Source organism: Chenopodium quinoa, unplaced genomic scaffold (genome assembly GCF_001683475.1).
Source record: "Chenopodium quinoa cultivar QQ74 unplaced genomic scaffold, ASM168347v1, whole genome shotgun sequence".
NCBI classification, from domain to species: domain Eukaryota; kingdom Viridiplantae; phylum Streptophyta; class Magnoliopsida; order Caryophyllales; family Amaranthaceae; genus Chenopodium; species Chenopodium quinoa.
In genome coordinates this window covers 877997-892641 of record NW_018742205.1, presented here as the reverse complement: position 1 = coordinate 892641, position 14645 = coordinate 877997, and the positions used below count along the sequence as shown (strand labels likewise).

Genomic DNA, 14645 nt, shown 5'->3' with positions numbered 1-14645 from the left:
GGACGACAACGATAAGAAGACGAAGACATACACAGGAACAATGAAGCGTATCGACAAACAAGGCAAAGGGTACATAGTTCCAGACATGGAGGTCATTGCTTCTCCATCTTCTCTCTCCTCTAACACCATCCAAGAAGGTGACCAAGTAAAATTCAGTATCAAATCAGTGAATCATACCCTCAATTTGAAGCAATTGACATCGTCCCAATTAAAACCCACTGTTTCAAATGCAGAAAATTCGATCATACAACCAAAGAATGTCGTAAAGGGTTTCCAATTTCTAGGGTTAGATGTTATCGATGTGGGTTAATTGGGCATTTTGCTAGGAATTGTGATAAGAAGAGTTCTTCTCCTGGGTCTTCCAATGGCGGACTATTGTGTACAAGTTTGTCCACTTCGAGTTCAGTGGTTTGTGTGAAGAAGAGAGAGGATGTGAAGAAGGTTGAAGAGGTTGAGAATTGCTTTATTTTGGAGTTTGATCCTAATGAAAACAACGATGGCCGAGGCGGGGCCGATACCGAAAGGAAGGAGAAGGAGAAGGAGGAGGATTGTGAGGTTATAAGGTCAATTGTATGTGTGAAGAATGCAGAAGATGTGAATAAGGTTGAGGAAGTTGAGGATTGTTTTATTTTGGAGTTTGATCCTAATGAGCCTCTTAACTTTTCTAACTTGTCTTTATCCGATGACAACTCTGAAGATGTGTCTATTTTGGCGGCAAAAGGGCAGGTATAATTGTGTTTTCTAATATGATCATTGTGATTATTGGTTATTATAATGTGTTTTTTGTAGCTAAATGTAAATGCTTTGTTTTATAATGTATGCATAATCTTGTAAAATGAGCATGTTTGTTCTTTAAATATTCATATTATGATGTTGAATTGAGAATAACTATGTTACTCGGACTTGGATACTTGATTTGGAGTACTAGTGTAAGGATATGACTCGGTCATATTGTGAATTAGCTTCCTTGATTTTAGTTTGTAAACATGTTGGGTGTATGAAAAGTTTACGGTGGATTGAAGAGCTGGAGTAACATACTAACATAGGAATATAGGATGATGAAAGGATTGCTTTCTTTGTTTCTTGGATCATGAGTATGTTTGATTAAAGATTACCATGATGATATTGATGTTGATAATGATGGTGAATGTAATTTGATGGGCAGGTGGCGTGTAAGGATTACCCACATCCAAGGCACCTGTGTGCCACATACCCTATTAAGACAACTCCTCACGAGATTCATTGCAAAATGGTACTCTTCTGTTTTTGGGCTTCATGTGCCTTATTTGTTAGTTATTGGTGGTTTAATTCAAATCCGGATTTAGAGTTAAAGGAGTGTATAATCATTATGTGTTATCTCGTTAATTGCAGTGCTATTGCTATATATGTGAAGAACCTGCACCTTGCGATGAGTGGATAGGTACAAGCACCAAACCTTTCTTGAGGCACTGTAGAGCTAAAATTATTGACTCTCCATCATGGGATAGAGTTAAGGAGCATAGGAAGAAGCAGACCATGAAAGGTAAAACGTCAAATAGAGGCGAACCTGCTAGTGAATAACTTTACTTATGCACCTTTTTGTACAATCAAACTCAGATGCTGACTACCACAATATCAGAACATGATAGGAATATTTAGGACTTGTTTGTCTTTTGAGAATGAAATGTCGGAAGTTTTGTAACATAAAAAATGATGTGCAATCACTATATTAATCAGCTTGCTTTTGCATAATTTGCTGATATGAGTTCTCCAATGCATATAGTTTGTTAAAAGGAGTTGTAATATACTTAGCCTGCTTAATGTCGAGAAGCACATTTAAAATTAAGAGTACTCTGTCTCGTATAAAGGACTTAAAGTAATTGTCAAAGCTTTTCTTTCACATTCCAGTCCAGTGCACAGGAATACCTGTTTTGTTTTTCAGCTTAAATGTATATATAAAAACAATAATTTTTGTTGGTTGATTCATTTGCATTGCTACTGTGATACGTGTGATATAGCCTCGCCTCGTGGAAATGACTGAAGGATCTAGAATCCTGGATTAAACCATTGTTCGACTCATGAATTTCAAGTCTGGAGCACACATAGGGAAGGCTGAAGTGCTGAACAAGGGGTGTATATATTATAGCAAGGGCTACATAGAAAGGTCATGAGTACAAGGGGTATATATTATATCAAGGGCTTGTGAGAGGGGATTAAACCCTGTCAAACTTCAGAAGAATCGGTGGCTACAATATCATTGGGTCTTTGGCAGCAGTAAATGTGAAGAACAGGGCATTCTTTAGACATTGTTTCTACCAAAGGGGTAACTGGGGTTTGGAAAACTGGTGGTTGATAATCTTGATATAGTTAACATGCCAATTTCGAGTTATATAATGGAAATTTGTCAGGGGTGGGATATCTTTGGATGTGGTTTTGGACTTTATGGTGGCAATGTGACATTTAGAAGAGCCTGAAGGATGGGGCCTTTGTGAGTTGCTGTTGTGAGCCATTATGAGTAGATACCTCAATAGATTTTGTGAAGGTAGATGTGAAAACGGCATAAATTGTTGATCTTTCATCCTGGTGTTGACTATCCTGTCGAAGTATTGGAGCTTTTCATTACTGAAAGTACCTTGTACTTATATCATCAAGATCTGCCAGGTAAATTTGTCATTAAACTCCTTTGAACCCAAAAAATCAACTTAAAGCAATAACATGAAGTTTATTACTGGTGGATAGTTGTATGCATCAGTTTCAGTAGGGCTTATCAACGGATCTATTGCTTCATCTTTGGAATTAGAATTGAGTGGAGGCATAGCTTGACAAGCTGTGTTTCAACTGCACTTCTGTTTGCTACGTCCATGACATACATACGGAAGCAGTTGTCGGGTGTAAAAATTGATGAATATGAACCTATGTATTGATAGAGAAACTAGGAGGAAACTCAAGGATAGAAGCAGAAAGGTAAAATAAGAATATATGATGCTGTTTAACAACCAACTGTAATGCAGAAAGTTTCACCCTTTCTGTTGCAAATTGCTGCAATTTGGATGTTACTGATTTGAGGCTGCTCATTCTTGCAGATAAGCCACTTTTTGCTGCTATGCCCAAATTTTTGTAAAGCCCTATTCATGATCAGTTTATCCCGGGGAAGAATCGAAGAAGGGTTGATACAATTTTTTTTATATCAATATGTGCACTGTAATTAGTACTCTATAGATGCCAATGTTGCATTCTGTTTTAAGATAATTTGTCTTAGCAAGGTGTCTGTGCCCCTTGTATCGTGGCATTGACTTGTTTAGTCATGGGTTGATCAACATGATATCCAATTGTCAATTTATTATTGAGATCATATCTGTACTGTAAATTTGGTCAATTGTTACATTAAATTTTGATTTTATTTCGTTATTATTGTTGTTGGTTCCTATTTTAGCAATTTGAGTAAATTAAGCAAAGCCAAGTAACAATACGCGGCAAGGTTACTCCTATTATGTCCTCTTGTAAAATCATCTAGTTAGGATCTTGAAGGTAGGTAATCTTATCATAGCTTGCTCAACTCTATGTCTCCATTAGGCAATTCATTTAGCTTGGTCTAGTGAGAACTGATAAGGAGTGAGGTTTGTAACTTTGAGGTTGGGGTTTAATCCCTAGCAAGGACACTTTGACTCTTTGAGGGTATGAATTTTCCTTACTCCCCCCTCCCATCCCTTTTCACTACGTGTCTAGTCAATAGATCGATCTGAATCTCGTTAACACATGACATTATTGCCCTTTTATGATTCTACTACGTGCATTGTGTAATGCTTTATTCTACCTTCTGGCTTCTACTTATCCTAATTTTTGTACAAAAATATCATCAACTCCGTACTTAATTAGATGGATTTTTACTTCTTTTCAAAAAAAAAAAAAAAAAAGGATTTTTACTTATTTAAAAAATAAAAATAAAAAACCAAAAGCCCAAATTATTCTGTTAAATCGTCTTTTAGTGTCAAGTTTGCTTCTTCAGCACTCCTAAAAATTCTCGTGTTAAAACCTTCCAACACCTTCAACAATGGCGGCCAATAACCATGAAACCAAAAACTCAGAAACCCCAAAGCTAACCGGAAAGATAAAGTGGCTCGATTCACAGGGCATTGGTTACATACTTCCTGACAACCCCTTCCTCCCGGAAGTATACATCAGCCCACTTTCTCTCTCCTCAAACACCATCAAAGAAGAAGATCGCGTCAAATACAACACCATTTTCAACGGTTTAAACCCCCCACATTCTCTAGAAGCCATTAATGTCGTCCCAATTGAGGGTAAATGTAAATTCTGCAAAAAATTTGGTCATAATTCCAGTAATTGCCCAGAAACTAAGATTTCTAAGGTTATGTGTTTTCGTTGCGGAATATTTGGTCATTATTCTATGAATTGTGATCAGAAATATAATGGCTGGCTCCCTAATCAGACCCACAGAAAAAATAGTAGGCCCCACAATAGGGTTTTCAGTAATGGTGGTGGTGGGGTCAACAATGTTGGAGTGTGGCCGAGTTTGAGTTCAGTGGTTAGTGTGAAGAAAGAAGATGTGAAGAAGGTTGAGGAGGTTGAAGATTGTTTTATTCTGGAATTTGATCCTACTATTGGTAATGATGTTGATGAGGTTAAAAGTATGGTTTGTGTAAAGAAGGGAGAAGATTTGAAGAAGGTTGAAGAAGTTGAGGATTGTTTTATATTGGAATGTGATCCTTCTGAATTAGATAAATTTTCTAATTTGTCTATTTCTCAGAAATCTGATGTAGATGATGTTTTGATTTTGGCTGAAAAGGGGAAGGTATATACTATGTTTCAATGTTTTTTTTTTTTTTTCTATTATTATATGGTTGTAATGTTAATAATGGGCATGTTTTGGTTGCTAATACGATCATATTAATGACAAGATGACAAATATATTAATGTGTTGTTATCTACGGCCTTGTTCGCTTCACTTGATTTACTGAATTGGAATTATTTTTTCGGATTGAAAGATTTCCATTTAGTAATGATTATGTTGAAATTGATGTTAGTGTCTTGATGATAGTGACGTGATGGTTGATTTATTATTTATGTGCAGGTTGCTTGTAAGGATTACCCACATCCAAGACACCTTTGTGCCACCCATCCTTTTAAGGAGGGTCCTCATGATCTTCATTGCAAAATGGTAATTGTTTTATTGCCATGCTTATGAATGTTAGATGTTTGTTCAGTTTTGAGATCATGTTGAAGTGTTAATGGAATAATGGGTAGTTATTGATGACTTGTTTGGTTCAATTGCAGTGCTATTGCTACATTTGTGATATACCCGCGCCTTGCAAGAGATGGGATGAAAGTAGTAAATGTCCTGGTGTGAGACATTGTGATGCTACTGATGAATCTGCTCTTTGGAGGTTACATAGAACTCTGGAGAAAAATGCTTCAAGGGGTCTGGGGTAGGTAAAATGGTGAAGATTAATCTTGCAGGAAGGTAGTAGTATTATAATATGGGCTTGTTTTATGATCAGATTAAATTTGTCAAGTTTCAGGAAGTAACAAGTCAATAAATAGATTTGTACTTTTTTTGGGGGGTTTGAGAGTTTACGTGAAGTTTGAGAGGTTTCGTAAATTGGATTGATATGATGTTTATGGACTCAGCTGTTCAGTTTGGGTTATGATTTAAAATTTTAAATGCTTTAAATCTGTTGCTCAACTTTTGCCTCAACTCTGATCTCTGAAAGATAAAGTCTACTTATCATTCCGATTAATGTGAAGAAATTCCTGTCTGGCTGTAAATGTAAAGAACCTCAGCCCTCAGGTTACTTGATTGCAGTAAATGTAAAGAACAATGCAGTGGAATGCACTCTATGCTAGAAAAAAAATAACAGGTATTTGATCTTATGAATCTTATAGCAACAGTTTTTGACTGAATTTGCATGGTTTGATGCCTTTAACCTCTATGATGATTATGAGGCATGATGAGTTATTTCATAGTCTTTGTGCAGGTTGCTAATACAGATGGTTCGCCTAAGTTCACAGAACTTGTGAGACTTGTTTGGCTACAGGTGCAGAAGTACTGATACATTTAACAAGGAGTGGCTGGACTGCAGGACACGCAAATTCTTATAATGCTACTCCGGAGCTAAGTGATCTGGAGGAAGCTTGAGAATCAGAAATAGAGAGGTACAATGTTTTTATTTTAGGAATAATGACTGTAAGATGTTCTTTTGATGAAACTCATATGATTTATTGAGTTTGTTTAGAAAATCATAGCTTTTATGAGAGGGTGAATTTGCCTTGCATCTATGAACAAATTGTTTCCCTTCTGCTTGTTGGTTAGTTGGTGTGTGACAATCAACTGAGAAAGTATGAAATTCTGAAGATTTTTTAAGTGGTGGAATTGTGGATACTGCTAAGTTGAAGTTGCGCAAACCTGTGCAGATTTTCACCATTCATTTCTGTACAATATTGGTCATTATCCCCCTTTCTTGTTGAAAATGCATCATATTCAAACACGCTGCATTTAACTGGGATGGGAACGATTTTATAGGGCTATCACCTTTATCTATTGCTGTAGTTTTGATTGAACTGGTCCGTACTCAATCCTTTAATTTATGCCATGAAAAAACCCTGTTTTCTTTATTTACCATTATCGTTGAATAAGATTGAGAAAAAGCTTTGTTTCACATGTGAACTTGAATCATTGTGAGTTCAGTAGAAAGACCATTACAGGCATAGCCATTATTTGAAGCCTGGAAATTACAGGGCTTAATGGTGGAAGTTTTTACAAAAAGGTTTCTTCCCTGTTTCTAGCAATTTAGGGGGTCTAAGTATCTGTTATTTGTGCTTGAACACGTTCATTGAGGGCATACGAGTTTGCTTCAAAGTTTTGGCTGGAAATTTAAGTATCTAACAAATGTGTGTACATGGAGGTGAAATGTGTGTGGTGTGTCACTTGCAGATTTAGAAGGGACAAACAAGTTGTTTAGATTGGATTTGGTTTGGGTGTATTTTACAGAGTATGTTAATTATAGTGTAGTTTATTTCGGAACGTTAATTTTCTTTAGGAGCTACAAAAGACAAATGAACAACGAATTATACAAAATTTGTTCTCTTTACATGGACTATACCATCCTCTCTCAAATACCTTATGGCACTTGTCAACCAATGGCGGGTCATTTCAAAAATGTAGCCATTGCAATAATCTTTGGCATTTTGATGTTTGTGACGATTCAGGTGCTTGTTCTTTTTATTTAACAAAACGTTGTTGTTTTTTCTTCTAAATTGCTGCAAACGGTGAGTTTTTGTTGTTTTGCTACATCCTCTTGGCGCAAAAGACAAGGTGGTGAATCCTTCACCAGGTGAGGATTGTTGAGGATCCTCAGCATTTCCCAACATCAAAGAGAATGGGTCCAAATCAGCTAAAATCCCATACAAGAGGATAGATATCCTCATTGATATTTATGCTCTAAGAAGATACTCCGTACCTAGTTGTTAGGGGATAAATCAATTATAGTCATACATACCAAACTGAGTGAGTAACTAATGTATAAAATTATATCGTAAGTATCAAATTATAGGCCTTTTATCTTCTGAAATCTGAATCCTATCATACTTATCATTGTGGGTAAAAAAGAAAACAGGCTTATAACTTTATATCCAATAAAATTTGTTTTTTGTTTAAATGTATCAAAAATCAAGGTACACAAAAATGAGAAAATACAAGTTTATCTACTAGTATTTGATATGTTTATAAACCATATCAAGGGGTAAAATAGAGAAACACCTGAAGTAAGTGGGGGCAAACTGGTAAAATGCGGATTGGGACAACTTAAGACAGACATATTGCTACACTGTAATTGAATTAACGACTGTTACCCAACGGCGTCAAAGTGTCGTCTCTCTTACCCACGCCATTACCATTCACATAGTAAGGTGAGCTCAATGGTGGTGTCCGTGGGAGATGGCTGGAGATCAAGGAAGGAAGGAGGAAGCTTCCATGGAGCAAGCTTTTCGTCACCCCGTCAACTCTTACAGTTAACCTCTGTTATATGGTTTACATATAATATGTTAATCAAATAGATCAATGGGGCCCGCTCGGCATAAATAAAACAATTTCTTAATTGTTAAATAGTTTGGCGCTTAAACTACTTTTCTCCCGCCTTCTATCAACTAATACGGAGTACTTCGTATCTTCTTCCCTAGTTACGGTTTTGTTCATCAGTTGGTTATTTCTCTCTTCAACAAAATGGCTCAAATATCATCTCAACCGTCTGTCACTCCAACACAACTTCAACCATCCTCCATCCGCTGCTACGGCTGCCATCGGATCTTGGCCGTAATACCCCATCTCATGGTTTTCCGTTGCCCGGCGTGTCTGTTGCAGCACCGACTACTTCCTCCTCAGGGCCCGTTATCGTGTATCGGGCCCCGTGAGGTGGCGCCAAGTGAATTTCAGGTGAGCTGTGCTAATTGCATGGCAATACTTGTTCCTCATTCCAATGACTTCAAAATCAACAAGGTTTTCTCCTTTTCGTTTGATTGAAAATGCATGATTAATTTTCAAGTACTTTAGTTACCAAAAAAAAAAAAACAATTATGATGATGATATATAGATATGAATGTATGATAAGTGAATTTTATCCTGAATTTTAAAAAAATTTATATACACCAAATACCATTGGATGTATCTTGCCTTTGAGTGTATATTATACTTCCTCCATTTTATAATGTCAGTCTCATTTGGAATCTTTTAACTCTTAAAAGTTAGAGAGGGAGTTTTCTAAATTTCTCTCTATATACGTAGTATAATAACAAATATAGTCATGTGAAATCTAGTTTTATTTGTCTCGATTAGTACTTTATTAATATCTAATTTATATAATATTTGCAAGTCTAAAATATTTGCATCAATATACGTAAATGAGACTAACATTATGAAACGGGGGTAACTTTTTCAAGGCAAGAATTATAATTACCTCTAGACAATCTTTGTTGGTAAGAGATATTACTCCTCATTATTTGTAATAATTTTTTCATATAAGTAATTTTTATTTTATTTTATGATTGTGTAGAGGTTTGCTCATAAAATGTGCTATAGTGGAATGGAGACTGATGCTGATGATGTAAAGCCTTCAATACTAGAGCGGACTACAAATACATCAATAGTTTCATTGAAGGACAATAAACTCTTAAAAGAGGTTGAGGAGGTTGAAGATTGCTTTATCCTTGATTTTGATCCTTATGAATCAGAGTTTTCGTCGCCTTCAACGCTGCTTGTTGATGATGATGATCTCATCATTGTAGGCGAACAAGGCGAGGTACTTCTTCAATTCATATATGTGTAGACTGCTGTAACATCAACCCTTCATTCCTTCCATAACATACTGTTATAAACTTTAGATACTTATATGTTATACATTACTTGTCAATTATAGAACCAATGCATTATTTAACGTGTCTTTGAAACTCAATATTGTTAATATTAGTACATTTGCTATTACTCCATTGGAATATAGAGTAGATTGTTACTCCGTATTTTGAAGATGATTTATGAATAATTGGATTTGTGATTATGTATGTACGTGTAGGTCGCGTGTAGGGACTATCCACATCCAAGGCATCTTTGTGTTACACACTCATTTAACAACACTCCTCATTACATTCATTGCAATATGGTAATAATCTTTTGTTTCCTAAGTATAGTTTGAACCTATATTGCCTGCAATAATCCATGCCTAACACAACTATGTGTCAAGTGTGACGCTTAGTAAATATACTGTATGAAAATCTCTTATGATTCTTATAAAAGTTAAAGGGTTGAAATGTCGAATGTCTTATTTATGTCATAATGCCAAGGATCCAGTACGAGTAATTGAGGTAAAATGAATATATAGTCCAAGTAACATTTGATTGAACACTACCTGAATTTGCCTCCACTAGTTCTGTATTAACCTTCATATTATGGTCATAATATTTTGTTGTGAATTTATGCTTGTGGTTTGATTACTGCAGTGCTATTGCTATGTTTGTGATGTACCAGCACCGTGCGAGCAATGGACTAAACAATCAACTTATTTCACGCATTGCGAAGCCGTTCCTGATAATCAGATTTGGACCGATCTTAGGATCTCGAAAAGGAGGAAAATCTATGCAAGTTTTGATGAATGTTACTTGCAAGATACAAGTATATGTCATGAGGTCGATCAGTAGTCACTACAATCAAAACAATTGAACTTGTAAATCCTACAACGTTAGTGCCCTAGTGCTTTTTCCCCTTCATTTGGTGATCTGAACACATGATTTATTATTTGTGGGATTAAAGGGTGATAGTTTCACTTTTCTTTTGCTTATGATTTATGAGAATGGTGACAGGTAAATTGTGGTACTTTCACTTGATCATTTACTCCCTCAATCTCGTTTTATTTGTTTCATTTGATCAATTTGTTGTGATAGTTTTATGGTCAAAGTGAAGCAAGTAAATTGAGACCGAGGGCGTATTTTGAACGACTTATAAAATATATCGTACTTAGAGATGGAAATTCGGAGGGGTTATTGGTTTTATAGTCCCAAAAATGATGTGCATGCATATAAATGTATTAGTATTAAATAGAGTAGTATTTACTACTCTTTATGATCATGTACCTTCTCATTTTCTTTTAAAAAAAAAGAAATGGAAAGTGGATGGGTGAAGAATGCAACAGCTTCAACATCTCCAGATAAAGAACAACCTCTCATTAGATCAGTAATTTCTCTGAAAAACAAAAAACGCTTAAGAGAATTCGAAATGGTTGAAGACTGTTTCATCTTAGATTTTGATCCTTATGAATCATAGTCGAAGCCTCCTTCCCCTTCTCAGTCTGTCGATCAAGATGATGATGCTCCTGATGTCAAAGTGATTGCTCAACGTGGCAAGGTACTTCAACTTATCATTGTTATGTATAGCCGTTTATTTGAAAACTATTATCAGATTTGTAAGGTTGCGTATATCTAGCCCTCTTAGACACCTACTTGAGGTCCCGGCCTCATTGGCATTAAAATGATGTTAAAGTTGCAATATTGGTCTAACATGATCATACATGAATAACATGATCATTTGTATGTTGTGAACATTTGACAGATAGCTTTAAGAGACTTTCCGCATTCAAGGTACCAGTGCGCTCGATATCCATTCTCAAAGACACCCCATAAGACCCATTGTAAGCTGGTACATTTTCGCTTTAAAGATTATATACTCCTGTTAATCAAATAATTTATAAATTCCTCTTTACAAGGGTAAGTTTGTATAATAAGATTTTACTTTGTTCGTACTGTAAATGACTAATGGTCGATTGTATGTTGTTGCAGTGTCACTGTTATGTTTGTGATATAGCTGCTCCTTGTGCTGAATGGTCCGACCACTGCGATGCAGATCATGGACCTTATAGCGATTGGTTGTATCTACGGAGAAAAAAGAGGGGACAAGACTATGAGTCCGACTCAGACTTGGACTATGTCGAATGAAGAAAAGCTAACTCATTGTAACTAATCTGATGAATGTGTATGACCCCTGTTGTCTAAAGTCTAATTAAACCTTTGCTTGTGTATGAATTGAAATTTTAGAGTTTTGTTTAAATAATGTTCAAGTCAATTCAAATCTGTCAACTTTTGTTTGAAATGGAATAGATTTGAGCCAATTTAAGTTTGAATTTGTTTGGTATGTTTTATATTGGATGGTTACTTTGGGTCAAATGATATCCAATTTTAAAGAAATACATACTAAATTCAACAAAAATACCAATAACCAAATGGATGTATATTTGGTGGAAAGTACCCACGGCACAGGAGTCAAACCATATAAAAATCTAATCAAGTTTATGGTGTAACTATTACAGACTTGTATGTGGTTAGCTTCTCCTTCCAAATAAGTATCATTTGACTAATACGGATAATGTTTTGGAATGAAAATACGAGTAAATGAGTAACTTAATCTCATGACTTAAGAGTTAAGAGTATCTTGGAAAGCATTACTTTTCAGTTTTCGCCTAGGGAAACGGAGCTAACTTAAAGGCCTATTGCTTACTTCGCTTGCTATGCATGCCCTAACAGAAGATGAAAAGGCAAAGAGTTTATCACGTCTTTCAGTCTTTGTACTACTCCGATCCATGTAATTATTTAATTAGTACTCGGTAGTCGGTACCCTCTATTCCATTTTTTACGAGTCATATTTCTCTTAATTCTGCACGACAAGAGTAGTCTTGTAAGCTGTATGTAAGCAAAGTACTGCTCCGTACTCGTGTAGTCGTGCATCTTATATCAACTTGGCTTTTCCTTGTTAACCTCTTTGTTTTTTTCTTGTGAAATTACATTATATGAAGCTGAATTGGGGAAGATGATCTATTGTTCTATGCATCTGACGAACAAAACAGACAACCTTGTTGTATTCAAGGTAGTTCTAATTTACTAAGTTTATGTTATAGGAATTACAGTATTACTTATATTCAGAAAGAATACTAGCTAGTAAATTGATTAATATTTTCTGTATGTGTGGAGCAAGATCAAAAGAATGCGAACAAATTCTGGCAAGTATTCTATACACCCCATAGCCGGGTATATACTTCCTAAAGCGACATGTGACATTACAGGTTTGTTTATTCCTCTACTGTGAAGCGAATTGTATCATCAGAACTTTATGCATCAGAATTGTATAATAGAGAGTCATGTATTTGTATTTCTGGTGTTGTAGATGTTGTATATGAATATATATACTTGTACTTCTTACAACAGTAATTTGAAGAAGTTAACCACTTGTGATTTCTAATTACATGTAGTTTGGATGCGAACCCCAAAAGAAGCACCACTCAGTGTGCAGCGCAGGGACGAAATCATAGTTCAGAGTGCTCGTGTGCCTAAGAGCATCACTGCAAGTGACTTAACTACTGAGTTGGTATACTCCGTATTACTTATGTGTATGATGCTATGAACATTGTCCCGACCCCTCATAAACAAGTATGTGACACATATTTACTAATAGTTGGATATACATCTATCAAATGTGCCTCATTACTCAACCTAAGTAGAGTTATTTGTATGACAGTCAAACAAAGTATTAATTATGTTTCTTCAAATGCATTGAAATATGGTAAATCGTTTGTTTTATTAATCACAGATAAATTTCTTGCTTAAATTGCTAGAAGAGAAATCTTGCAGGTAATTGTATTATTTACTGTACTAATTACTACAGTAGTACTGAAATTTTAAATTGTTTGCACAGTATTATTGAACAAAAAAGTTTCTTGATACTTAACATAATTTCCAGTTACTTTGAAAGGAAAGTGATGAGTATCATTGTTTCACCACCTCCTGCTGAAGAGCAGCCTCCCATGAGATCAGTATTTTGTCTGAAGAATAAGAAACGTATAAAGGATATCGAAAAGGTTGAAGATTGCTTTATATTGGAGTTCGATCCTTATGAATCGTTTGATCTTTCTTCGCTCTCCAAGTGCCTAGAAGAAGTTCAAGATGCTCCTAACATTGCTGTTGTCGCCAAAAAAGGCCAGGTAGTAATAGTTTGATGATCCTAACCTGCTGTTTGTTTTTGTCAGTAATATTTGTAAATCACTAAATTGTTGTGTAAATTTCCTACAAAAGTTTGTGTGTTTGGTTAATTGGTTTTCTGTAATGATGTTGATGATAATAATGTCCTTTTTAAAATAATTGGCAGGTGGCTTGTAGGGACTATCCACATCCAAGGCACCTCTGTGTCGTCCACCCTTTTAACAAAACTCGCCACGAAACTCACTGCAAAATGGTACTCTTTGCTAACGTTATCTATCTCTCATTGCTAACATCATTACCTCTTTGTTAGGGGAAATTCCCTGTTTCTCATAATGAAAAACGAAATTTGTTTCTCATGAAGGCATTTTCGTGAATAAATCAACAATTTTTCCATTATTATGAGCTCCACAATTGAATAAAGTCAAATAAAATTATTGGTTTATTTACAATAATGTCACGTGAGAAACAAATTTTGTTTTAGAAACTGGGGCATCCTTGTGTAGACAGTTCTTTCTTCGATTAAGCATTCGATATTTCTTATTGGTATAATTGCAGTGCTATTGCTGTGTTTGTGATAGCCCCGCGCCTTGCAAGAAATGGGCCAAAAATTCTTCTGCTCCCAAGCATTGTGATGCTACTGGTAACAAGGTTTACGAAGGAAGCGGAAATCGTACATGGCTTACAGTGATTGAAGGCTTCAGGCTTGGGAGCTGAAGATTGAAGATTGGTTATTGCATGCTCGAAGACAAATGATTGAATTTATAATTGTTTTTGTAACAAAGGAGCTAGTTAGACTCTTTTAAGTAATTTTAGGGTCCAACTCTGTTCCACAAAAGCTTTGAGGAAATCGGTGTTTTTAATCTCTTTCTTTTGCCACCTCGATCATCTCCCTCCAATTTTATGAATGTCCTTTAAAAATACATACAAGAGTATTTCTTAACTCCATGTATCTTTATCTCTTCTCTCTTAGTAGGTGTCAAATACCAACCCAACGAAAACCGACCATGAAAAAAAAAACAATTTTATATTTCGACTTGTATAGATATAATAATTTAACATGACTTAAATTCAAAATAGAACTTACCCGACTTTATCGAATCCGATCCAGACACCCGAAGTGACAACTCTATTCGTTCCCT

At 35.6% G+C, this 14645-nt stretch overlaps 3 protein-coding genes across 4 annotated transcripts; all 3 read left to right on the top strand.

The window, feature by feature from the left end:
- Nucleotides 1-1428: 1428 nt before the first annotated feature.
- On the top strand, nt 1429-6748 carry LOC110727567. Of its 2 annotated transcripts, XM_021907145.1 has the most exons (5): nt 1429-2640; nt 2719-2943; nt 3063-4792; nt 5072-5158; nt 5275-6748. In XM_021907145.1, exons 3-5 carry the CDS (start codon nt 4031-4033, stop codon nt 5428-5430), a joined length of 1005 nt encoding a protein of 334 aa, XP_021762837.1. In that variant the 5' UTR covers nt 1429-2640; nt 2719-2943; nt 3063-4030; the 3' UTR covers nt 5431-6748. The 2 variants fall into 2 exon arrangements, with proteins under 2 accessions (XP_021762837.1, XP_021762829.1); XM_021907137.1 differs by having other exon boundaries at nt 1429-2943.
- A 1222-nt stretch (nt 6749-7970) lies between these two features.
- LOC110726138 lies at nt 7971-10182 on the top strand. The gene is made up of 4 exons (XM_021905606.1): nt 7971-9290; nt 9561-9669; nt 9782-9849; nt 9985-10182. Exons 1-4 carry the CDS (start codon nt 9060-9062, stop codon nt 10180-10182), a joined length of 606 nt encoding a protein of 201 aa, XP_021761298.1. The 5' UTR covers nt 7971-9059.
- Nucleotides 10183-10612: 430 nt separating this feature from the next.
- On the top strand, nt 10613-11472 carry LOC110726128. Its single transcript, XM_021905596.1, has 4 exons — nt 10613-10803; nt 10964-10985; nt 11090-11176; nt 11317-11472. The coding sequence occupies exons 1-4, from the start codon at nt 10643-10645 to the stop codon at nt 11470-11472; spliced, it is 426 nt and encodes a 141-aa protein (XP_021761288.1). The 5' UTR covers nt 10613-10642.
- Nucleotides 11473-14645: the final 3173 nt, after the last annotated feature.

Bases quoted from the DNA above. Each gene is read 5' to 3' on its own strand.
- LOC110727567 (XM_021907145.1), top strand. From the start codon at position 4,031: ATGGCGGCCAATAACCATGAAACCAAAAACTCAGAAACCCCAAAGCTA. The intron at 4,793-5,071 runs GTATATACTATG...ATTTATGTGCAG, and splicing joins TTTTGGCTGAAAAGGGGAAG to GTTGCTTGTAAGGATTACCC. The intron at 5,159-5,274 runs GTAATTGTTTTA...GTTCAATTGCAG, and splicing joins ATGATCTTCATTGCAAAATG to TGCTATTGCTACATTTGTGA.
- LOC110726138 (XM_021905606.1), top strand. From the start codon at position 9,060: ATGTGCTATAGTGGAATGGAGACTGATGCTGATGATGTAAAGCCTTCA. The intron at 9,291-9,560 runs GTACTTCTTCAA...ATGTACGTGTAG, and splicing joins TTGTAGGCGAACAAGGCGAG to GTCGCGTGTAGGGACTATCC. The intron at 9,850-9,984 runs GTAAAATGAATA...TGATTACTGCAG, and splicing joins ATCCAGTACGAGTAATTGAG to TGCTATTGCTATGTTTGTGA.
- LOC110726128 (XM_021905596.1), top strand. From the start codon at position 10,643: ATGGAAAGTGGATGGGTGAAGAATGCAACAGCTTCAACATCTCCAGAT. The intron at 10,804-10,963 runs GTCGAAGCCTCC...GCGTATATCTAG, and splicing joins TTTGATCCTTATGAATCATA to CCCTCTTAGACACCTACTTG. The intron at 11,177-11,316 runs GTACATTTTCGC...ATGTTGTTGCAG, and splicing joins ATAAGACCCATTGTAAGCTG to TGTCACTGTTATGTTTGTGA.